Consider the following 24031-nt stretch of genomic DNA (forward strand, 5'->3'; position numbering starts at 1 on the left):
CCACACATCTGGGGATGCTGCAGCTGGAAGTGAGGCACTGAGCCACACCAGCAGCTCTCACCATGCCTTGTGCATGTGGATCTGCACTGGCTGTAAGCACAGACAACTGAGATGTTGCTGCACTGCTCAGGAAAAGAGCCAACCACCACCTACAGTTTTGGTCAACAAGGATCTGCTACAAGAAAAGCTAGAAAAGCTATTAGCTAAAGGCACAAAAGCATCTGGCTGATGAGACTGGAGGCAGTTTTGAGACCTGAGGTTTGTTAGTAAATGCACCTGCCTCTTGGGATGCTTATAGTCCTGCAAAAAAATGACCAGGCAGGATGGATTTGGAGATGCCTAGAGAGGAACAAGTCCAGTTACTATCACAGGTCTTTCTGTCAGTACCAGCAACAGAATAAAAGCTCATAAACTTCTTTGTTTCTTTCCCTTTTTTCTGTGCATGGTCCAAATGTGGAAGAGAGGTAGTAAAAAGATTTGAGAAGAACCTTGCTGCAAGAAAGGTCTTTGGATTTCACTAAAAGAGACAGAATCTGAATCTGGAACTGTTGCAAGGGTTATACATTTTACTAGTAACACAGCAGAGGCAACACAGGCATGGACTGTCTTATTAAAACATGCTCAAGTCCCAGAGTTTTCTATGTGTCAAGTACGCAGTTAAGTAAAGCACACCATTCAAGACTTCCCCGAAAAGAGTGGGTTCCTGGTAAAGAAATTGCCTGAGGATGTTGCATATAAACACTTTCCAAGTGGCTAGTCTGGTTTTGAATTTGCAACACAGCAGTTCCTCAGCAGCAGCCTTGTGTTCCTAGCCCATGATAAAATCAAGGTGGCTTCAAGGCCCTTGCTCAAAGATTTCAGTAGGCTCTGGTCCCGCATGAAGTTTTTCTCATTGTAACTTGCTTATGTGCTTTATCCTCAAATTAAAATATCTGCTGAGTCCACAGTTTCACAGAGCTCACATAGAGTCATAGCAAAATCAGTTCTGCTTGGAGGAAGCCAATGCCCTACTTCTCAGGGTGGGCTGTTCCCATGCCAAGACAGAGTCTGAAGTCATTTGGGCTCCACCTTGCCTCCAACCAAACCTGCTCAAAATTTCCAAAGGAATTTTTTCAAAAGGAGCAGTGAATTCCCTAACCTTGCCCAATTCTCTTCGTTCTAGGCACTGGCAGAATCATGACACACACATTTAGGAAAAGGATGATGGCCACACACACAGAGGATCACATTTGATTGCATGTTGGAAATGATGGAAAATGGCAACTTCAAATAGAGCTTTCATTTCAAATACAGTAGTTTCCAAACTTAACCGCTGTCTGGAGGATGAAAGTGGCATGTCTGTGACAGTTGTACTATGACATGTAGCTTGCTGTGCACAGTAGCTCGGCAGTGAAGGATCACAGATGGTTTGTGGTGGTGGGAAGACCCTGCTCTTAGGGACTGAAGTCTTACTGTACTTGCAGAATTCCACCTTAAAAGTAATTGGACATCTCTGTAGTTTAGAGATTTGCTAAGCAATGACACACTGCACTTGGATCTGGAAACATAACATCTGGAAGCCAAATGTTAGAGGCAATATAAAAGGGCCAGCCCCACAAACTGGAGGGGCACTTCTAAGCCAGGAACATCTTCAGGATGGACATTTTCCTTCTCTGTGTGTTCCTGCCTCTGGTGACTCTGGCATGGGGCCAGTACAGTGACTATTATTACGGTCCCTATAATTACGGAGATAATGATGAATGGGTCAATGTGTACCGGCAAGGTTTCAACTTTCAGTGCCCGCATGGGCAGGTGATCGTGGCCGTTAGAAGTGTCTTCAGCAAGAAGGAAGGCTCTGACAGACTGTGGAACTATGCCTGCATGCCAGCATCCCAGAGCCTCGGTGAGCCGACAGAGTGCTGGTGGGAAGAGATCAACAGGGCGGGAACTGAATGGTAGGATAACCCCAGCCATCCCTGAAGGGCACAGCCCTGATAACCCCTGTGGAATGTGGGTCCTAATACTTTGGTCAGAGCAATGCAAATGCATATGAATGCCATGATAACCAACAGGTTTTGCTGCCTTAAGACTCTTTAATCTCAATCCATTAGAGCTGGTCAACATCACATTTGTCTTCTCTGTGGCAGTTTCTTGCTGGAGGGTGTCAGTGTCCTTTGGTCACTCACAACCTCAGCTGTGAAGTGGTTTGGTGTTGCTATTGTTTCAATGATGAGGAAGATGAGGCAAGCACCTACGGTGAGGAGAGCATAAAGTCCCTCTTGAAAAGTCACATTGAATGAGTAACTAAACTGGGAAACAAATTGCAAAACTCCTCACTTCATCCTCACACTCTGATCACTAGGAAAAATAATCTCTGTATTGCACTGGCTCTTTGCTTTGTGTCTTTGTTGCTAAACTTTTTGGCTTAAGCATAAACAAATGCTGTTTTCTAGTTGTGCTGTTATTATAGGAGCCAAAAATCCACACTAAAAAGTGATGATGGTGGCACATATATCTGCATGGTGATAGCAGAAGATCATGTTAATTCCCTAATACCATCAGTTTGCTTAGCTAGATGTTACATTTTCCATCAGCCTTGGAGGCAAATGTGATCACATTATGTGGAGACAATAATTTCTGGAAATATGTATAGCATTTTGTATTTGGGCAGAATACCCAGTATTTAATTATTTTCTGGGGTTTTTAATGAAATGGGAAACAGAGTATTGGACAGCTCTGGGATTGAAATATTCTTTGGACAGAATGAAATGCATGCAGGAATGAGTATTTTCAAATACTTGAAATGGTTTTGTCCCAGAAATTGCAATGTGATTTTTGATTTTTTTAATATGGGAATAGGTTAGTAATGAAATGTGAAGTTTCTGCTTTTTAAATGATTCAAAATTTTGTTCTGAATTAATCATACGCTTTCATTTACCATGTGACACATGCCTATGGCTGATGCAATTGCCAAGGGAAAAAACAATTGACCCTACGTTTAACTTTGGAATAAGAATTGAAAAAAGGGGGAGAGCTGCAAAACAGGCAGAAACAACACATTGTGATAATCCTGGACAACTTCTTCATTTTTAATATACTGATGCAATTTCTATGTATTGCATAATAATTTTGAATTAGACATTTCTTTTTTGTTCAAAATAAACTTATTTTTTCACTTTCTAAAACTCTGTGGCAGCAAGTGCTCAAGTTCATTTCTCACAAACAGGATAGTGTTTAAGTCTATACAGAACATTTTCTTCTGCTATGTATCCATTCATCACTGTGCTCTGTATGCTCAGCATGATTATGTCCACAGCGTATTATCTGAATCTTGCTTCCTTCACCTCTTAAAAAAATCTTTTCACTTTGTCCTCTTTGTCACCTACTTTTTTCCCTACAGCAAACCGTTTATTTTCTCCAAATGTATTTCTTTTTCAACCTCTTTTTAATTGTTTATCTCAGTTTCTCTACCTTTACTAGTTTTTGGAGTTATTTTAGTAATTCTTCACTAGCATACCTTTCCAGTCCAACATCCTTACATCTCTCTGTCTACTCTGCATAGATCAACCTTCCTTCCTTCCTTCCTTCCTTCCTTCCTTCCTTCCTTCCTTCCTTCCTTCCTTCCTTCCTTCCTTCCTTCCTTCCTTCCTTCCTTCCTTCCTTCCTTCCTTCCTTCCTTCCTTCCTTCCTTCCTTCCTTCCTTCCTTCCTTCCTTCCTTCCTTCCTTCCTTCCTTCCTTCCTTCCTTCCTTCCTTCCTTCCTTCCTTCCTTCCTTCCTTCCTTCCTTCCTTCCTTCCTTCCTTCCTTCCTTCCTTCCTTCCTTCCTTCCTTCCTCCTTCCTTCCTCCCTTCCCTTCCTCCCTTCCCTTCCTCCCTTCCCTTCCTTCCTTCCTTCCCTTCCTTCCCTTCCTTCCCTTCCTTCCCTTCCTTCCCTTCCTTCCTTCCTTTCCTTCCTTCTTTCCTTCCTTCCTTCCCTTCCTTCCTTCCTTTCCTTCCTTCTTTCCTTCCTTCCTTCCTTCCTTCCTTCCTTCCTTCCTTCCTTCCTTCCTTCCTTCCTTCCTTCCTTCCTTCCTTCCTTCCTTCCTTCCTTCCTTCCTTCCTTCCTTCCTTCCTTCCTTCCTTCCTTCCTTCCTTCCTTCCTTCCTTCCTTCCTTCCTCCTCCTTCCCCTTCCTTCCTCCCTTCCTTCCTTCCCTTCCTTCCTTCCTTCCCTTCCTTCCCTCCTTCCCTTCCTTCCTTCCTTCCTTCTTTCCTTCCTTCCTTCCTTCCTTCCTTCCTTCCTTCCTTCCTTCCTTCCTTCCTTCCTTCCTTCCTTCCTTCCTTCCTTCCTTCCTTCCTTCCTTCCTTCCTTCCTTCCTTCCTTCCTTCCTTCCTTCCTTCCTTCCTTCCTTCCTTCCTTCCTTCCTTCCTTCCTTCCTTCCTTCCTTCCTTCCTTCCTTCCTTCCTTCCTTCCTTCCTTCCTTCCTTCCTTCCTTCCTTCCTTCCTTCCTTCCTTCCTTCCTTCCTTCCTCCTTCCTTTCCTTCCTTTCCTTCCTTTCCTTCCTTTCCTTCCTTTCCTTCCTTTCCTTCCTTTCCTTCCTTTCCTTCCTTCCTTCCTTTCCTTCCGTCCCTCCCTCCATTCCTCCCTCCCTCCCTCCCACCCTCCCCCCCCTTCCCCCCCCATTTTGCAAAGGTGAACTTGTGCTCCTAGTTACTTGGGCCATTTCCATAAATGCTGGTTGGATTCTGCAGTTTTCACTTTTCCACCCCCAGGGCTGAGCTAGTTCTATCAAAAGTGCTTTATGGAGAGAGGCTTGCAGCATGCAAGCACATCCCTGGTAATGCCAACACTGCTGCCCAAGAGCCCAGTGACTGGAGTGAAAGTGTAGGCCAGTGTAGCCTCAGATTAATGTGATGGCACAGATATATCCTGGGGAACCTTTGAGAATCCTGCCTTCTCTCTTGGCATTCTTACTTTTTATAGGTGCCCCTCTTCTCTCTCTTTTCGCCATCCACCTCAGTGCTATTTGGAGCCATCCCCAATTCTAAAAAGATTCATGCAATAATTGAGTGGGACCCCAAATATGAGTCACCATCTGTACCAGTGGCTCCTGTCTGGCCAACTCTCTTCCCTGCTGATCTCCCAACAAACCAATCTGTTGGTGAGCAATATGTCATTCTCAGGTCAGCTAACACAGCACCCTGCTGGACTTGCTAGTACATTTTCCCGTCCTTGTAGGATGGACTAAAATATTCCTTCTTCAGCTCTGTCTCACAGAGTATTTTGTCTCACCTTGCACACTACATCCAGTGATGCTCAACTGCTTGTACCACCAGTAACTACATGTCTGACAAGTTTTTGCTAAAATTTTGCAGAATCAATTAGGTGTGAAAAGACTTGAAATCATTGAGTCCAGCCTATGACTGAACACTACCAGGTCAACTGAGTGTCACATCTGGTCTGTCCTTATACACTTCCAGGGATGGTGAACACCACCACCTGTCCAAGCTGTGGGCTGCCAGCTTTTTCAGGAGTATGCTGTGGGAGCCAGTGTCAAAGGCTGCTACTCTGCTGCAATTGAGGCTTTTTATTCTTTTCCCTACCTTCGCTGAGCAATGAGAACAAGCTTGCTGAATCTTTTGTAAAATCCTTTTTACTTAATAATAGGTAGCAGCTATGCCTTTCCCTCACCCACACACCTTCATCCATGCTTTTGCTTTCAGGCTGAACATGTCTCCATTCTTCTAGTTCTCCTCTGGAGGTTTTGTATTTCAACAGTCCTAAGCAAACACTGATCATACCTGCAGCTCTTCTCTGAGTTACCTCTGGTTTCTCAGCCAGAACCCTAGTCAGGAAATCTAGTCTGGCAGAAACACACACAAAAAAAAAAACCTTTGACATATTATGCTTATGGCATTTCAAATTTCAAATGGTGATTTTCAAATTACCATTCCTGACTGCTGCAAAGCTGCACAGTAGCGACAAACTCAAGAGAGGTTTCTTTAGAAAAGACAGTAAACAAAAACAAGCTTAGGAGAGAAAATGAAGAGGGAATTTAAAAGAGAAGAAAGAGTTTCCAACTCATTATTTTCTTTGGCCTTCAGTATTTGGGACAAAATGACAGAAATGGTTGGTGGGACCATAGAGATTAAGAAAGTTGGGACAAGAGGGAACCACTGGCAGAGCTTCCTGGTAAATTTACTTTGTTCACTAACACTAGGGATTATACAGATTTAGATAGTCAAACCATAAAACTTACAATCTTTCAGATATGAAAAAACTATCCAACAGAAAGAGGACAATGACACAGATCGACATTAGGCATCTAATGCCAGATAATGCTTAGTTTATGGCCTTTGCCTCCTTCCAGGGTCAATGGAGAGAACAGGTACTCTAAAAACTACTCTCTGGGGCACCCCATCTCTTTCACAAGCAGACTCATGAAGACCAATCCCTTCTAACCACTACCTAGAATTACCTAGTGGCATTTCAGAATATATCTAACTACAGTGCTTCACTGCATAAATGCATTCCTGAAGTTAATCATATATATTCATGCACTTCTGAAGAGATTATGTGCATTTGTGCTTTGCTGAAAGGACATAAGCCTGTGAACCTGTTAGAAGACTCAAAGGGGAAATTGTGGCAATAGATTGGATCAGATGATCAGGAATGCCTTCTCAGCCTCATTAATCTGTGAATATTTTTAAAGTTAAGTACATGTGCAAAGAATTTGTTGAATCAGTTTCAACACCTTACTTCTTCAGAGTAAGGTTAACTATCTGCTAACCAAGATGATATTCAAAAGAGAGACAGCAACTGGGAGCAAGAACCAGTTCCTGGATAATTTGGAAATCCTCATGTCTGGAGTAGGGAAAAGTCTCCAGAGCATGCCCTGATTCTGCAGTCTTTCTGCTGCAGAAGTCCTCGAGTCTTTCTACTCCTTCTAATTTTTATGCTGCAGCTTCTCAAAGAATCCTATCTTTTCAGGGTGCACAAATTTTATGTTCTTATCTCCATTTGTACTGTAGATATTTTGACCTTGTTTAAGTATTTCACCACCTAAGGTCTGAATGATTGAGGGTGAGACTGTTCTTCACTGCTTTGTTGAATACTAGAGTTGTCTCTACAGACAAGTCTCTGAACAAGGGTTTTAATAAAAGCTATTTTTCTTGCCGAAAACTATCATACCAAAAGACAGGGTTCAACAAAGGAACAAAAGCTTGCAAGTGAAGACAAACAGCTCTTCCTTCCGGTAAAATAAGTTTGCTTTACACCACATGATACAGATGAAACCATGCCATATTCTCATTATACTCCCAGTTAGCTGTAAAGCAAAAAGGAGAAGGATTTCCAGCCAAGAGCTATTTACTCCACGTTTATTGCCTCTTTTCCTTGTTTAGACATCTGAGAAAGTGTTTAGATGGGACTTGGAAAAAACAGATATATAGATTCTCCCTCTCCACTCCCTTTCTCTCTCTCCTTTGCCCAGAAACTAGGTGCAAAGACAGACTACTGAGCAAAGGATCCTCCTGTTCAGGTTCTGGCAGCACACCTTGGTATATCAGTAGGAACTATTTTTGTTCCCAATCTCCAGCCAGTCCCCAATTTCAGATCTGAGGCTGTATTATATTACCCAAACCCAATAATCCAGCTGCTCTTTGAAAATGTTTCCATTTGTGCTATCTACACAAGCAAGTTCATTTTCTTCAGAGCCCTAAGTTTATGTTAAAGGACTAGCGCTACAAGTCCATTTAGCACAGCTGCAATGGACTGAGTCCAGAGAGAGCATCTGAGGAGAAGAGGAATGTTTCTGTAGAAAAGGAGGCCTTGTCAGCTACTGTCAAGAAGAAATCACCAGGGTGAAAAGGGCCTTGCCTTCTATTGGAATTAAATACATCACACTGCAACAGCCTTCCCTTGGTCAGGGAGAAAATAGTAAGTATAGTAATAGTAAGCATAAATGCCCCCTGAATGAAAAAAAATATTGCTGAAGGTAATTATTACAGAGGCTGCCTTTGGCATGTGGCATAACAACATGTCTCAGCACCCCACAACAGATAGGGAACACTCCTTGAAAAATTGGCTTTTGGAGACTGACGTGGCCTAATCAAACACATAAAAGTTGTTGCCTCTGTCTGGGTGCCAGAGTTGCAAGTGTCCTGAGCTTGCCCTCAACCTCTTATGTCTGCCCATTCACCTGTAACGGACATTGAATTAGTTCTTATCACACAATTAATCCAATTACGCAGAGGGAGGACATACCACAAACATAACTCAGGAGAGCAGTGTAGGGCCTCTCCTCCACAGGGACATGAAATGACACTCTCATGTTACCCTGTTATTAGAAACAAATCACCCTCAATGCAGCACGACCTGGTGCCTACTGAGTGGTGTGTCAGCCTCTGCATGGCTCTAGAGAGCTTCAGGGAGCATAATCCCAGTCAGTGCAGCAGGAATTCAGTGCATTCTCTAACAGCACTACTTCCTGCAGCTTAACTTGGGCTTCCCTGAGCAGATTTGTAATGAACAGGCTTCCTCTTTGGGTTCTCATCCTCAAGATAACACGGTACTGATGTAGCTGAGGAACAGGGGGCCTCAGAGGGAAGTTTCCCACACAGCACCAGTATTAGGTGCGGCACAACACTCTGGGGCTTTACTTAGCAAAGAGCAAAATTAAGGTGCAGGCATAAGTCTGAAGTGTCACCAAAACTGATTCCATTGCTCAAAACAATTCTATTGTTGTAAGCAATGTTTGTATTCAGTCTGGCAGACACCTGTTGAGCCAATGAGGAACACTCTTGGCTGCCGAGGTTATTACTGATGTTCACAAATAATGTGGCACAATTTAAGAGGAACTATAGGGTGAAACAGGTCATGCACGGATCAAAAATTCACATATGCATTTTGGGTGGTTGTTTGTTTCACCCCAGCTCTTTTTTTGGTCTCACAGATGAAAGCTTACTAGTGAAGAGCAAAAGCAGTTCTGACCTGAACTAAATCTGTAACATGGATTCATGCTTTGATTGCATGCCATGACAGAGCTCAGCTGTACAACAGTCATTAACCAGTTCAGAAGAATATTTGGCAGAGGAGAGGTTTTTCACAGGAATCACAGCAGGCCAGGAAAGTCTCAGATACCACATCCCTGTTACTACACAGAAGTCCTCCCAGAATAAGACTTTCATTTCCCATACCTGTACCCAAGGCAAGGGCAACTTCCCATCCAAGAGCACCTGATCTTCACCACCAATCTTCTCACTCCCCCCCACCAACCAGCTTGCCTCCTCTTCTCCCAGTACCAAATCCAAAAGACAACTCTTCACGCTTGGCAACTTGAGCCAACTAGAAAAAGAAAACCTATCCACTGCCAAGTTTAATCCCACACAGTCCCAGCCAGTTTCTCACGTTCTTCTGCATTCACTTTGTAAGAGGCATTTTCCTCTCTTCTTAGCAATGTCAGGATTTCAGGAGGAGAACCTGGTAACATTAATTCTGAATACTCAACTACCCTTTATAGTAAAAGTGCTAAAGAGTGGGTCTTGTGAAAAAAAAATTGTTTTGACTTGGCTATAAATCCAAGTTCCTGAATCTAGTTTTTACTCACCGTACTTACTAGTTTTTACTCACCCTACTTACTTTAGGATTTGCTGTGATTCAAGAGTAGTGAATCCAACAGAAAAGGAAAAAAATCTGATATATTAAGTGTTGTTTCAGATTAGAGCATAGAGCAACTGATGGAAAAGGCGTGTGAGGAGGGTTGTTTGTTTCCCTTGAAGAATTAATTTCTGCTTGTAGGAAAGTGGCCAGCCGGGAAAAAGAAAGGGAAGGAAATATTTTATATGACCTCACAAATAAGCACTCCAAGTTCTGAGAGCATCTCTTCATTTTTGAAGGAGTTTCTGGATTTTACTTGAAAACTAGAAAGATTACAGCAAATAATCTTACATTATCTCAAAGCTGAAGAAGAGTACTTCAACATCACTATTATCTTTCTTTTTGCTAAACCAAATACTGAGCTTGAATAAAAGAGTACAGGACCTTGTGTATGAGACAGCAGCAAAGAGAGAAAATTGAACATGGCCTTTAATATGTATTTCAAATTTTACTTTGAATTACATTAAAACAAAAATGCAATTTAATTATAAAACATTACTTATGTCCAGGTACACTTTCCATCTAAGAAACTAATTTTTAAGGCAACACCAATGATATTTTTTAATCAAACTTATCATGAGAAGATAGAATCAGAATAAAAAATAACCACAATTCCTAAAATCTGGTACTCAAATATGAGTGCATGTAAACATAGGAGTGTTTTGCTAGCTAGGTTTGTTTCTCAATTCACTATAGAGAGAAGTGTCCATGAGCGACATCTCTTTCAAAATGAATCTTTCCATCACAACCAAACTGTATTAGTAGAAAATAATGTGTCCTGTGAGAAACAACGGCTCACTTTGAAAATTTAAAAAGGTTTATTAAACCTTATCAAAAATAGAACAAAAGGACTACATAAGGAAAAATTCCCAGCACTGGGAACTGCCACCATAGATACCACACGGCCGGGTCATCTTCAAGATGGATGCTCAGTGTTTTATACCCCTGGGGGTTGCATCAGCCAGGTCTGGCCCCTCCCAAAGTCTGTCAGTCAGCTCTTCTTTGCCATTTAACAGTGGAGACCGCTTTCTTGTAACTTGATTGGAGGTCAGCTGTTGCCATGCCACACCCCCTAAGCGACCCCCTGAGCTTTTCCATTCCCAGCTGCCCCGTGCACGCGGCTTGTGTCCTAGACACCCCTGGGTGTCTGATGGTCACAACACAGGGGCGGGGGAAAGGGAACCATGGGGAGAACAGAGGACATCTAAACTACAATTACATAACTATACATCACTAAAGCTTTTCTTAATATTCACACAATAGTTATCTTTTGATTACGAAAGCCAGTTATCTTATTATCCATCTGTAATGAAATAGGGCAGGCGGTCTTTTCTCTTTTTAATGCCTTTATTAAAAGTGATCAGATCAAGGTTGGGAGGCTCGATGGGTCCGCAGTCTCACTGTCGTCGCTCCCAGGAATGACTCGGAGAAGGAGAAAAGTGCAGTTTTGTCCTCTAGGGAGCAGAGCTGGGGGTCCCGTCCTCACGAGAGCAGTGGGGGTAAATCCAGTGTTCCATCTTGCAGGTTTGCCTCCCAGAGTCTTGCCTCTAGCCGGGGTCCTTCCGTATCTAGGGCAAGGGGCAACAAAGAGGTCTCAGCGTCCCTGCAGGCTCTATACTTTGTTCCTCACGTCCAGACATCACTTTGATCTCTTAATTCTGTGTTGGCTCGTTGTTTTGGGGGTCTTTTGGTAAGTTTGGTGGGGGTCCTCTCTGGTTGCATTCTGGGTCTGATGTTATCTGCATGTACTCCGATGTCTCTTGCACTGTCCGCGAAGGGCCATCAACCTGGCTTTAGGCAGGGCGGTACTGATACAAAAGGAGTAGTTAACGAAAACGACTGGTGATTACAATAACAAACAGTTAGAACTCCACCCTAGCAGCGACTGGTCGAACCTGTTCACTCCGCAACCTTTTAAAAAATTGGCAGCTTTTTCTACTTATAACATATAACATGTCAGGAAAATAAAAACTGTAATAGGACAAAGGCAAAGAGGACAGAACTTCCCAGACTGAATGTCAACAGGTAGGAAGAGAAAAGAAGGAAGAACCTCCCACAAAGACAAGTGAGCAGGAATATCAGACGTTGATCTGATCATTGAGGATGGGAAGTTGCAGGGCAGTGTTGAGCTTCTGAGAGGAAATGCCAAGGAAATGGAGAAATAAAGTGCTCCCAACATTGCACCTATACAAAAGAGCTAGAAAATCTCCCAGGGGCATGAGGACTTGAGCAGTGCAAATGCAGATAGGAAGGGAGAGAGATGGAAGATGAGGCACAAATTTGTTGCTATTTTACACAGTTTAATGCTCATCTTGCAACAGGTAGAACCAATCCCTATACTGCTGTGTATCAACCATTCTTCCATCAGGATAACACCAATCATCTGCAGCTATCCAATACGTTTACTCAGAGTCTTAGCCATATGCTCCTATGGCATATGAGCCAAAAATCAGAACAACTTCCTATCAAAGCCCTGCTGAAATCCTCTGAGTGAAAGCCAGACTGCCATACTTGGTGTGATACCATGGCAACTCAGAGTCCCCATCACGACTGAACTCTGAAGGTCCTTGAAGGAGTCTCACAAAGCACAACCAGTACTGTGGCCCCATCAGCTTGGGAGATACAGGGACACAAACAAATATAAATACTCTTGTGTGAACAACAGAACGAAGGGGAAGAGACAGAGAAGAGACTCTTCGGTTCAAAAATGGACACTGAAAACTAGGCAGGGAAATTCATCACTGCACAGGTCAAAATTGATCAGTTTTTCAGCTTTTGCATACTTCAGCCTCACGCTGTCTTTGCAAGCACTAACACCCCTGTGCACAAGTGAATGACTTTCCAAACACCAAACTCTGCTAGATGATGTGTGTTCCCTTCTGGATACTTCCGGTCTTTAGAATAAATTATGACGTCATTGAATGAAACTAAGGGAGATTTTTGGTAATTGTTACACATACAGTTACTTCTGAAAGTGTCTTTCAGATAGATCATTGTAATTGATTTTATTAAATCACAGATAAAGTTTGCTACAGGTTTTCCTTGATGAAAGGAAAAGAAAGAAAAGGAGAAGTGATGGAAGAAATAGCATTCCTATAATTTTCAGGATAGGGAAACAGTGAGGCCAGGAGGGTGTTTGAGAGAATGAGCACCGGATAGCTGAACCAATGACATGTCTGTTTTCATAGGCTCCTTGTCTTTAGTCTCCAAGAAGCAAGCTATTCAAACTGATTACCACTTGAATTACTTTGGGTATCAGTGTTGAAGTGTTGAAGGGTGTGCAGACAGAGGCATGCATGCTTTGAGACCATGTCTATTCTGCCTGGCGACAGTGATTCACAGGTGTGATAGAATTATCGAGCACACAGAAAACATGAAGCAGCAGATTTTTCTTTTGAAAATCCAGTCATAAACTTTATGTGACTTTTAAAATTACATAATATCTGAATCACAGTTTTCCTTATGTGATTGCTATCAAAATAATGATTTCATCATAAGCTTAAATGCTTTTAATAAAGCATCCCTTCTCCTAGAGACACATAGTTGTGAAAGCAAGCAATTAAAAAAGTTAATGAACTTCTTTTAAAAAATGGCTTCTCAAGCTTTTTAAAAATTTTTATTGTGGTAGAGAAGTAGTTGAAAAGATTAGTTCAATAAAGCCCAAATCCTCAAATACCAACAGTCATAGACAAAAATATTAATGGACTATTTTGAAGTCAGTCTTATGATTTGTAAACAGTTGAGAATAATAACCCCAGAACAATCTTCTTTCCAGGTTAGCATATTAGAATGATTAAATACTTTAGCCTGATTAAATAGTTTTAAGTGCAACATAAATGTTAAGACATTGGTTAACTACTGCTACTTTCTTATAGAAAATTGTTACTCTGTACACAGCAAGTGCAAACAGTGCTTCTCAGCACAAAGTCAAACCCTCAACTTGCACTCTATGTCAAAAATGCTAATGCTGTTTTGAGAAATGCTTGAAACTATCAAGGAATCTAATATCACGTTTTCCTTGTGTGTTCTCCTCTTTACCCTCATTATTAGGTATCAAACCTGCTCAAACAATGGGCTGGTGGCTGGTTTCCAGAGTCAGTATTTTCCATCGGTGCTGGACCGTGAATGGCAATTTTACTGCTGCCGCTATAGCCGGAGGTGCCCTTATTCCTGCTGGTGAGTTCAAGCAGACACCAAACCTGTGATCTTCTTTCTCCCAACAATCCCTGTCAATGCCTTTGGCTGCTTGACCTGTCAGAAACCTTGTCTGAAAAAGAGTTAACTGTGTTTTATGGAGCTAAGCATGTTATTTCCAGTCTGCCACAGGATTCTTAAGGATCCAAGGCTAAGGGTAAGAATAAGGGTGCAGTTACACTGAACAGCACAGCGCAGTAGCTGGCCCTCAGTGAACAGGTCTAGGGATCAGCATCAGCCTAGCTGTGCTGGAAACCATGACAGAAGTCTCCAAAGTGGAGTGATATTTTCCTACTATAAATCCAGCACATTTACTGGAGTAGGAGCATCTCTGTGCTACACATTTGTGCAACAATGACTTACAAGACTGAACTTTTACCACTTACCTCAGAAAAAATATTAGTAGTGCATATGACTATGCTTTCTCTCTCAAAACTGTTTAAAGATCAAAGTAAAAATGAGCTACTGATCATAAAACCAGAAGAAAAACATGTCTCAGCAGAGTATCACAAATAGTGCTGGTGACTTAATGGAGACTGTGAAAAAATGAGCTGCGAATCCCAAGCTTCCCAGTTTCTCTAAGATGCACCGCAGGTGTGGTTTCTCTAAATTAAAGCCAAAGACAGCAGCAGATTTTGTAGAGGCAGCTTATATTTCTCCTGTCCATTCTGGTTCCAGAGAAGCCATCATTTTATGCTCCAGGGTTACATTCAGCTAAAATTAAACTATTTCCAGTGACACAAAGAATAACCTGCCTACATTTAAGAAAAAAAAAACCAAAAAACAAGAAGGAGCAAAAAGTAAACTTGTGCTTGAACCCTTTTTCCACACCTCAGTTTTGAAGGAGGCTTCCCATTGAGATGCATACAAACTGTTTATGTTCCTGTTGGTCTTACTTGGCTGGCTGGCTACTGGCCAAACACAACAGCACTGCCTTGCTTTTCATCCTTCAGGCTCCTTCCAGCCAGGAGGAAAATAAATGTTTTTATTATTATTATTTTTAATGCCTTTAAATTACAGGAACTGTGTAACAGTCTTTGAACATTCTTCTGAACATTCTTCTGCCTCCTTTCCAGCAGACATTGCCTATGTATGTTCCCTACCTGGGGGTTTATTTACATACCTGCCCAGGCTCTTCCCTCTGAGGCAGACTCAGACTTTTAAGCAGTTCTTCCAATCTCTTGTACTCCTCTAATATTGCATACATTTTCAGAGAGACAACAGAAATCTCTGACTTTTTTTGTTATTGTTGACAGTTCTACTTCCCTCAGATGTTGTCTTGACAACTGGGAACAGCTTTGTCTCTGCTTTGCAAGTTGGCATTCAGAGTAAGGCAAATCCTAATGTAAATGTTTGAGGTTACTGGAGTCTTTAGTTTTCATCTCAGCTCCTATACAGCATACAGACTCCTATACTGCCCTTTTATTTCCAACAGTGACAACACTCCATTTTTGTGCTTAGAAAGAAAGCCTTATGTAGTTCACCTGCAGTTCCATGCAGAAGAGACAGCATTTCAAAAGCAGGTGAAGCGTTTTTCCCTCCAAGGAGGGTAGAAATCCCATGTACTCACATTCTTCTGGGAGGGGAGAGCTGTAAAACTGGTAGGAAGCTGTGTCAGGGGCTAATAGGAAACTGTGTCACTGGCTTGCGAAAAGCTTCTGGTGCATAGTCTGTGATTATGGGTTCATTAAAAAAACATTCTGCCTCTATAGTTAGCAAGGTGTATGTAAATAAGCTGTTTCCACATACAGTTATCCAAATTAGGATGTTAGGGTCTGGAAGGACAGACAACTAGATGGGTTAAAATATAATGGTTTAACAGGCTCAGAGGGCAGTGGTTAAAGGTTGATACCCTGCCTGGGTGCCTGTCCTGCTTAATATCTCTATCAATGATCTTGAGGAGGCAACAGAGCACATGCTGGCCAAGTTTGCATATGATGCCAAACTGGGGGGTGCAGCTGACATGCTTGAGGGCAGGACTGCCAGTTCAGTGGGATGTAAAGAAAACTACTTCTTCTATGAGGATAGATTGCCTATTGAGGCTCCTTGGAGGCTTTCAAGACTGAACCAAATAAAAGCTGAGCAGCCTGGTCTGACCCTGTGGTTGAACCTGTTTGGAGTCCTTTTCCACCAGAGCTATCCTGGAGTCCCACATAGAAGGACTTTTTTACTGGAGGACCCACACCACACAGATAAAGTCTCTCCTCCAGAACAGCGGTCTCTTTTCTATCATCTGCTAGGAATGGTTTCTTTTCTGGTTTACTCTCTTTCCCTGCCTAGACAGTGTAGTAGTACTCTAGGCAAGTGTTGTTACGGTAACATAGCCAACATGAACTTCACCAGGGTAGTATGAAACCCCATACTTTGGACTCACTTTTACTCATGAAGCACAGATGTGACTTGTCCGAGTTATTAAATTTCAGTGTACCGAAACCAAACTTCCTGTCCCCTAAGCTCAGGAGATCTTATTCACAACATAACTTTCATTGGCATTTCCAAGTTATTGTCACAAGACTTTGTTCACACGTCACGCTTCTGGTCTGTATCTTGCACTAGTTAACATGCACTTGATAGGAAGAATATGTTTTCCAAACAAACTGCAAATTAGTTCTGGGCTACCATGAGTAAGACCTCACATTGTATATGCATGTGAGACACAACGAAGATGTGTGTGTATAGTGTATCATTATTTATTGAAGCTTCTGCCCCAAACGATAATAGTATTTGTTCTGTTCCAGGAACTCATTGTAAATAAAGTAACTGTGGAGAACTGGCAATCAACATGCTGCTGACTCCTCTTTTTTGGTTGGAGAGGCTTATTTTCATGCAAAGGCATGAAACATACTACTTCATTAGTATATGACTATTACTGGAAAAGTAATACCAGGAAAGTATGCAATGATGGTGGTACTTTGTGGATCATTACACAGGAAAATCTATATTCAAAGAAAATCCACACTGCAGAATTTCTCAGCAGCCTTGACTTTTAATGTGTAATGTATCCTTAAGTATGAAACCAGATGTGGACAGAAATGCATTTTAAAGAAAACTGACAATATTGAGGTGTGACAAAACTGTTTCAAATTAGCTCTCACCTTGAGTATTTGATTCCTTCCTCTTCCATTTGTCTCCATACAGGCCTCTCTGGTACATATAAAAGCAGTAAACCAGCTGATCCTTATGTATGGTTTCTCTTGTCTCTTCTGCTTCAGGACTACATTCCTCCTGAAGTGAGATGACCCTATAAGGAATAAAGACAGGTTTTTCTTATGTGCATGAGCCATGCAACAAATTTGTTAGAATTTGCCCTGTTTTTTACACCTAGAATATCCCCGTGTTTTTTGACAACTGCTAGTACTTGTTGGAATACAAATTTATAACATCATCATGCATGACTTCGCCTTCACTGTGCTTAATAAAATGACTGAAGTCAAATACATGCAGAAGGACTTTATTTGTTAGCATTTATATTCTTACTCTTTGAACCCAGTAGTTCTGTTTCAGCTAGTCCTCTCACCATTAATTCCCAGCTTTCCTCTGCAGTAAGCTCATATTGAAAATAAATTTACTAATCTTTTCCAGTCTCATAGTTTTGCACTTGCTTTGTAATTTTTTTACAAGTACTTAGTTTCCCTCTTCATTATGCCAAGACTTGTCATGGATTCTGCACATTTTTAACATACTGAAAATAATTAACATTCCTCACAGGAGGCAGAAAAACTCCCTTTACTTTACCTGGCTAGAGAATACTACCACAGTAAAATAAACTGTGTGCTGATTTGCACCATAAAGGAAGCAAATCTATCACAGATGCAGAGACAGTGTCACTAAGTGGTCCCATTAGAGCTCCGATTTTTCTCTTTGCCAGGAAATGAAAGCTTGACTCCATACTCTGAAAAGCAAACACATGTCACAGAGCAGCCCCAAATCTGCAGACTGTTTATGACTGTTCCCCTTCTTGAAACAACGAGCAGTTTAAATGCCAGAAGGCCTGTCTGGAGCTGTGGCTGTTCTCTGTCATGGTGACACTGTCCAGGCAACAATTACATTTTCCAAGAGTTATGGGGTTTAAAGCACTTATTTGTTTTCCTGACTCAACCTGCCAAACAAGGCATATTGAAAATGATGTGATCCTATGCAGGTTTCTCAAAGATAACCAGTAGCAGAGGTACAAATCCTGGAGGTGAACTCAGAAGAGATGTCATGGAAACATGCAGTTCTGGACAACCCAATTCCCCTCTCCTCTTTTTCCATTTTTAAAAAGGTATTTAACTGCTGGGGGAGGTTGATGATTTTTAAATTTTTTTTAACTATTACCCATCAAATACAACCTTGCAGTTCAATTGGCAGGACCATCTTCCAGAGACATTTTAGGAGAAACACATTTGATCCGACATTGGAAATCTGGCCAAGTTATTTTGGACGTATCTTTCTTGAGGAGCAGGCACAAGTTGCCTTGAGCTCTCTGCTGCTGCTCGTACCTGCATTGCACAAGGTCGTGCAGGCCTGGAAGAGCTCTGGTCCCACTGTGCCAGCCTCCGGCCTTGTGGCTCCTCAACCCTGGAAGGGCGTGTGGCTTTCAGTGCAACACAGTGGGAACACAGCAGCAGTGATGTGTCTGTATGAATCTATGGGCTCAGAGCCTGGAGCCTGAGCTCAATCCCAAAACACATGACATGGCCACACAAGAGAACCTCTCATCTCTAGAGGAGCTCCAGGACATCTCTTGTTCCCTGGCAGCTTGGCAATCTGAGATCTATACTCAGAGCAGTTGCTGGAATTTCTGTAAACAGCTTACTAAGACCTTCTTTGGCTTTTCAGCTTAGGATGCATATTTTAAAGCAGATGACCTTTGTCTTCCACCTGGAGGAGGAGTTGAAATTGATTGAAGAGGCATACAATTCCCATGTTCATTGAATGTAACTTGCAGGCTTGTGGCTCTTGAACAAAATTTCTCCTTTAGGAAAGACATACTCTTGAAGCACTTGTAAACAACATCTGAAAGTAAGCCCATAAAGTAAGGAGTGTCAGGAGACACTCCTTGTCCTCAAATGTCAGAAAGTTAATGTTAAAGCTTATGTCTTCCTCTTAAAATGAAACAGCTCTTTCTTTTGGCTGTGGCATTGTTTGAGGAAGAGTTCAGCCACAAAGAGGGGAATGAAGGTTAAAGAGAAGCCATTCATCTTGTTAGCATTGTAGTTGCACAAGAAGTGAACAGCATAAGATATTCCAAAATCATGTACTTATGATCAGGGAATAAGTATATTCCACAATTATAGAGACAGAAACTGTTCTACTACTGACTATCTCTCATATTTTAAAAGACTCATTTCTTTTGTCTGCTTGGCATCTGAAAGCAAGGCATACCCAGAGTTCTCATTTATTTCTTTAATCAGCAGGTTGTACATATTAAGGCTACCAGTGTGACTTGATCTTCTTATTGGTAAATAATGGACTCATGATAACTATTTCTGAAGTCAGTTGTTAAAAGAGTGCCACAGATCACTGTAGATTAGTACAAAACATTCTTCTCAGTGCTAAATGAGTAACTCTGTGTTTTCTATTAATCTCTACCATAGCAATTCTTCACCATGGAAGTTAAACAACACGGCTGTTTTCAGATTAAAATAAAAACAACAGTAATCTTGGTAAAGAGTTAACGCCTTTTTTGAGTACATATCCTACCCTGAGCAAGATTTATATGATTATAGTGAAATACATTAGAAAAATGTGTGGATGGTTGGAGCAATGTAAACCACTGAAAAGATAAACCATTCCACATCAACCTAATTCTAGGTAAAAATGCCATTATGAAAATACCTTTTTCTGTCAACTTTTCCCGCTCACACAAGGCCAAACTACATACACCCCTTATAATAAGATTTCCTTTCCCAGTCCTGAACACTGAATTCCCGTCTTTCTCCTCTCTCAACAATGTCACTGGTGTTTCAAGTCTCTTGTGCCCAAACATCATACACCTGGTACTATCCAGAAGTAGATTTGAAAAGAGTTCCTGTTTTCTGTATTTTCTTGCAAACAGATCATACAGACTGAAAAGACTACCACTTGTTAAAGGTCTCACATTACTCTTTTCTCCCCTACAAGTCCTTCCCCAAACTTAACACCTGTGCGTATATCTGGGTTTGACAAACAATTCCACTAAATGCACCCTGCTGGCCCCTACCCCTCAGCCTTACAAATTACTCAGTGCCTAGAGCCCACAATTGCTATAACACACATCTTCTCACAGCTGCTTTGCCAGCCTCTTTCCAAGGGCCCCCTGTCACCTACCCCCTCAGGAACCACAGGCACCCTGGCTTGGTCATACAACACCCCAAACAGCAGCAGCAACTTTGGGCACTTGTCGATTCCCAGGTTTCTCGCTTCTCCTCTAGCCCAGTTCTGGTTGCTATGAGTTCAATGCCAGAAGTGCTTACAGGGCGCTGTGAAGGTTACTATGGATGGCTATTCCCACCTGAAAAGCCCATGGGCAGGCAAATCCTCATAACTAAGGGAAAAAGTGCCTCACACTCATTTTGTGACTCCTCTCGGGTACAAACCATACATTGCCACACGTGGCTCACAAATGCTACCATGTCAGAAAATAAATTATGTGTCTGTAGGACCATGGGAGGCTGCACAAGTTGATATGCACTTTGTATTCATTAGTGACTAAAACATTTAACATTTTCAGTTAAGTACTTGATAATAAGGGTACAGACCAAGCTACAACAAAACCTGAGAGAACCACTGTCCTGTGTTGTTGACGGTGGTCACAAGGGTTTCAGGGATGAAGGAAGAGACGAGATGGGCTTCATGATCAGAAGGCTTGATTTATTATCTTATGATATATACATCTATTATAACTATACTAAAAAGAAAAAGAAAGGAGAGTTTCCAGAAGCTGCTAACCTAAGCTAAGAAAAGTAAAGAATGAATCACAAAATTCGCTCTCCCGGACTGCGTCCAAGAAAGCTCAGTCCTGGATTGGCTACCAACTCCAAACATCCAAACTGGGCCAATCCAGGCAGACCTGTTACATTCCACAGCAGCAGATAACCTATTGTTTATGTCTGGTTGCTGAACTTCTCAGCTTCAGCAGGAAAATCCTAAGAGAGGATTTTTCATGAAAGAAATGTCTGTGACACTGTGTCAGGCAGACCACTTTGGGAAGGCCCTTAATGGGTGTCTTAAATGACCTTTCTCCCCTTCAAGATGAGAAAACCACATACTACTATCCCTATGCATTAAACACAAGGGCATCTCTAAGTGCAGACACATTTTGTGTAAATTACCCTCAGGATTCCAAAAATAGAGATAATAGAAAAGGAATGGGACATACCACAGAACCCTGCTACATGAACGATCAATTGCATTTCCTTCTAAAGAACACGGTGCAAGCCAGACAACCCTGAAATGCAGGGGCTTAGGAGAACAGTTTCAGAAATGAGTACAGCAGTCATCAAAGAGAAATGAATTAGACCACACAGACTCATGTGAACTTGAACACTGCTGTCATAGCACTATTTATAATTCTTCTCTCCAGAACAAAAGTAGCCCCTAGGCACCTGCCTATGAAACAAGACACACTTCAAAGCAGCTCAAGTCCCCAGATAATTTATTTTTGATGATTGCATAGATTTGCTTTTTGAACATTTCTTAGTGGAGGAGCCTTAAGAGGCTGCATGGTAATGTGGAGAAGTTAATACAGAGGGAGGGGAAGATGACAGCAGTCAGAAAGAAAAGAGAGGGAAGCTAAATGAAGACTCCCACTGCACTTCAGAATAACACTGCATGCCTCTGCGAAAGGTCTGTGAGACCACAGCAATTCAGAAGTTTGTAATCAGATTTATTTTTTCAACTGAGAGGCCCATGAAAGAAGTTCAAAGAACTGATTCAGTTCTGTTTCTGAGTAGAGAAAAAAGCAGCTTTTTAACCTTGTGTGGTGCACAGTCTCATCTGCCCAGCACATACCGCTGGTCAAGATTACAGAACATTTTCCTTGCTGAGTGCCAAACAGATGTTCTGAAACACATTTGGTAGAACATATATAAACACATGTCTTTGTGGTTTCTCATAATAATAGCTAAACAAAGTGTCAAAACCTGGACTTAATGGGAGAATGCAAAATTAAATGCTGGTCTGTAGCTGGTCTTCATTTTTAAAACCTTCCATGACCCTGGATTTTCTGAACATGCACAATCAGACACTCAGATTTCAAATTAGTAAACTAAATATGGGGACTCTCCTCTGGCTGAGTGGGCAGTGTTCATGGTTTCTTCTCTTTCTCCTAGTCTGCATGACCTGTGAAATACTACTGTTATTTCTTACCAATGGCAGAGCACCGCAAGGGCTTTGCACATCCACGTGTCCTTGGTCAGAACAGACACTGTGACTAGGCCTGACTTTCTGCTTTCCAAACACACTCTGAGATGGGTGTCCTTGTACTTTAAGTCAGAATCTGTGTGATGATTTTCATGGCCAAAGGAAAGGAAGCATGAGAACAAGATATATTCAAAGAAGTTGACTGATTAGACTTGAAGCTCTTAAAAGGTCATGCTTGAGTTTCATATGCAGACACATTTTTCATTTGTTAAGGAAAAATGATTTGTTAGGAATGATGTTCTAACTGAATGATCTTTCCCGTTCAAAAGCTGAGTATGACCTGGAAAGCAACCTAGTAGCCCAGAGTACCTCAAACCTTCTGCTTCTGAGTTCTCTAGCAGTTATAGGTCTGAGCTCCAAATACACCCAAAGCACCTCATAAAAGCTCAAACCCATCCCAAAAACGATATTCCTAGTGAGTAAAGTATTTAAGCCTGTGCTTAAACTCCACCGATTTAACAAAATGTAAACATGCATGAGTGCTGGCTGGAATGTGCTTCAATCACCTTCAAGCATCATTCAAGTACTGCTGCCGGGCTGGATTAAGTCAGAAAAAGGTTGCCAGGATTTCTGTAAATGTGTCTTAACCATGTTAGTCTCAACAGGAGCTGGGCTGTATATTTCCACTGGTTCAGCATCTCCCTCATGGGGAACCTGATGCTTCTCTTTGCTGTTTCATAGTGAGGCTGACAACTCCAGTAGGAGCACCTATGTAAAATGGTTTAATACAAGGAGTGCCAGGCTTCCATTCAGACTTCAAATATAATGTTGACAGAAAGTACTGGTCAAGCTTCCAGCCCCTTCCTGAATCTGCTCATTATGTGTAAAATGAATTACAGTATTACTTGCCTATTTCCCAGGGAAGCAGCTATCATAATTTGGTTAATAATTGAAGAAGCACTTTGAGGTCCTCAGATCAAATACACTGCACAAATACTGTTCAGGCCCATATTTTTACATTATAAATTGGGCAGAGAGAGGAAACGAACAAAGAGTAATGGATTAATTGTTACATTCACTTAATACAATTCATACATGGATAAATGCTTCGTGCCACCTTACTTGGCAACATTTACTGCGGTCTACAGCTGCAAACCAAAGAGTTTCACAAGAGGAAAATTTGCTGGAGCAAATCCCTGCAATAAAGACATAAGTAGTAGACAAGTTTTATCTTCTTGTTCAGATTGCTTTTATCCCAGAGCTGCAGATGTGTATATATATATTCCAATACTGCAGTTTGCTCTTAACTGTTGTAAAGTTGCTCAATTTTATTCAAATAGCTACCTGAATTAGTTGCATAGAGGAGAAAGGCAGTCTCGTGAGACTGCATCTTGTAGTGCTGTTAAGAAACAAGAACTTTTAAAGATGCAGGAGAAATCTACTAATTTAGTTGTAGTCATTGAACTGGACTCTTCTATAAGATGGCAAATTATATTATCTTCTTTTTCTTCAATGTAAAGGTTAACAACAGAATATCCAGGACACTATGGAGAAGATATGGACATGATGATGTACACTTACGACTATTACATCCGTGGGGCAACCACAACTTTCTCTGCTGTGCACAGGTTTGCTTTTCATATGTTTCATTAGAAACTTTAAAATGCCTGTCTTTTCTATTTCCCCCCAACAGAGCATGGCTACATACCATCTGCTGTGGTACTTAGCAAAGCACTAGGAATTCTGAGGACCAAAGTTCACAGTACATATGATTCATTGTCCAGAGTCATGCATCAGGAGCAGAGCATGCTAATGGGGATAATTTGCCATGTCCATCTGAGCAGTGAAAAATACAGCAGTGGTAGGTTGGGCTGAATCTGACCTTCACTAAATGCAACA

General features: G+C 41.6%; 1 protein-coding gene across 1 annotated transcript in view; it reads left to right on the top strand.

The window, feature by feature from the left end:
• The first annotated feature begins 1635 nt into the window (after positions 1-1635).
• The window catches only part of DPT (dermatopontin), a 29047-nt gene continuing 6651 nt past the window's right edge, over positions 1636-24031 (top strand). Inside the window, exons 1-3 of the mRNA XM_030954299.1 lie at positions 1636-1934; positions 13664-13789; positions 23653-23760. Coding sequence (XP_030810159.1) covers positions 1636-1934; positions 13664-13789; positions 23653-23760 — 533 coding nt within the window. The remainder of the gene's footprint in view (positions 1935-13663; positions 13790-23652; positions 23761-24031) is intronic.

Source organism: Camarhynchus parvulus, chromosome 1 (genome assembly GCF_901933205.1).
Source record: "Camarhynchus parvulus chromosome 1, STF_HiC, whole genome shotgun sequence".
NCBI lineage: Eukaryota > Metazoa > Chordata > Aves > Passeriformes > Thraupidae > Camarhynchus > Camarhynchus parvulus.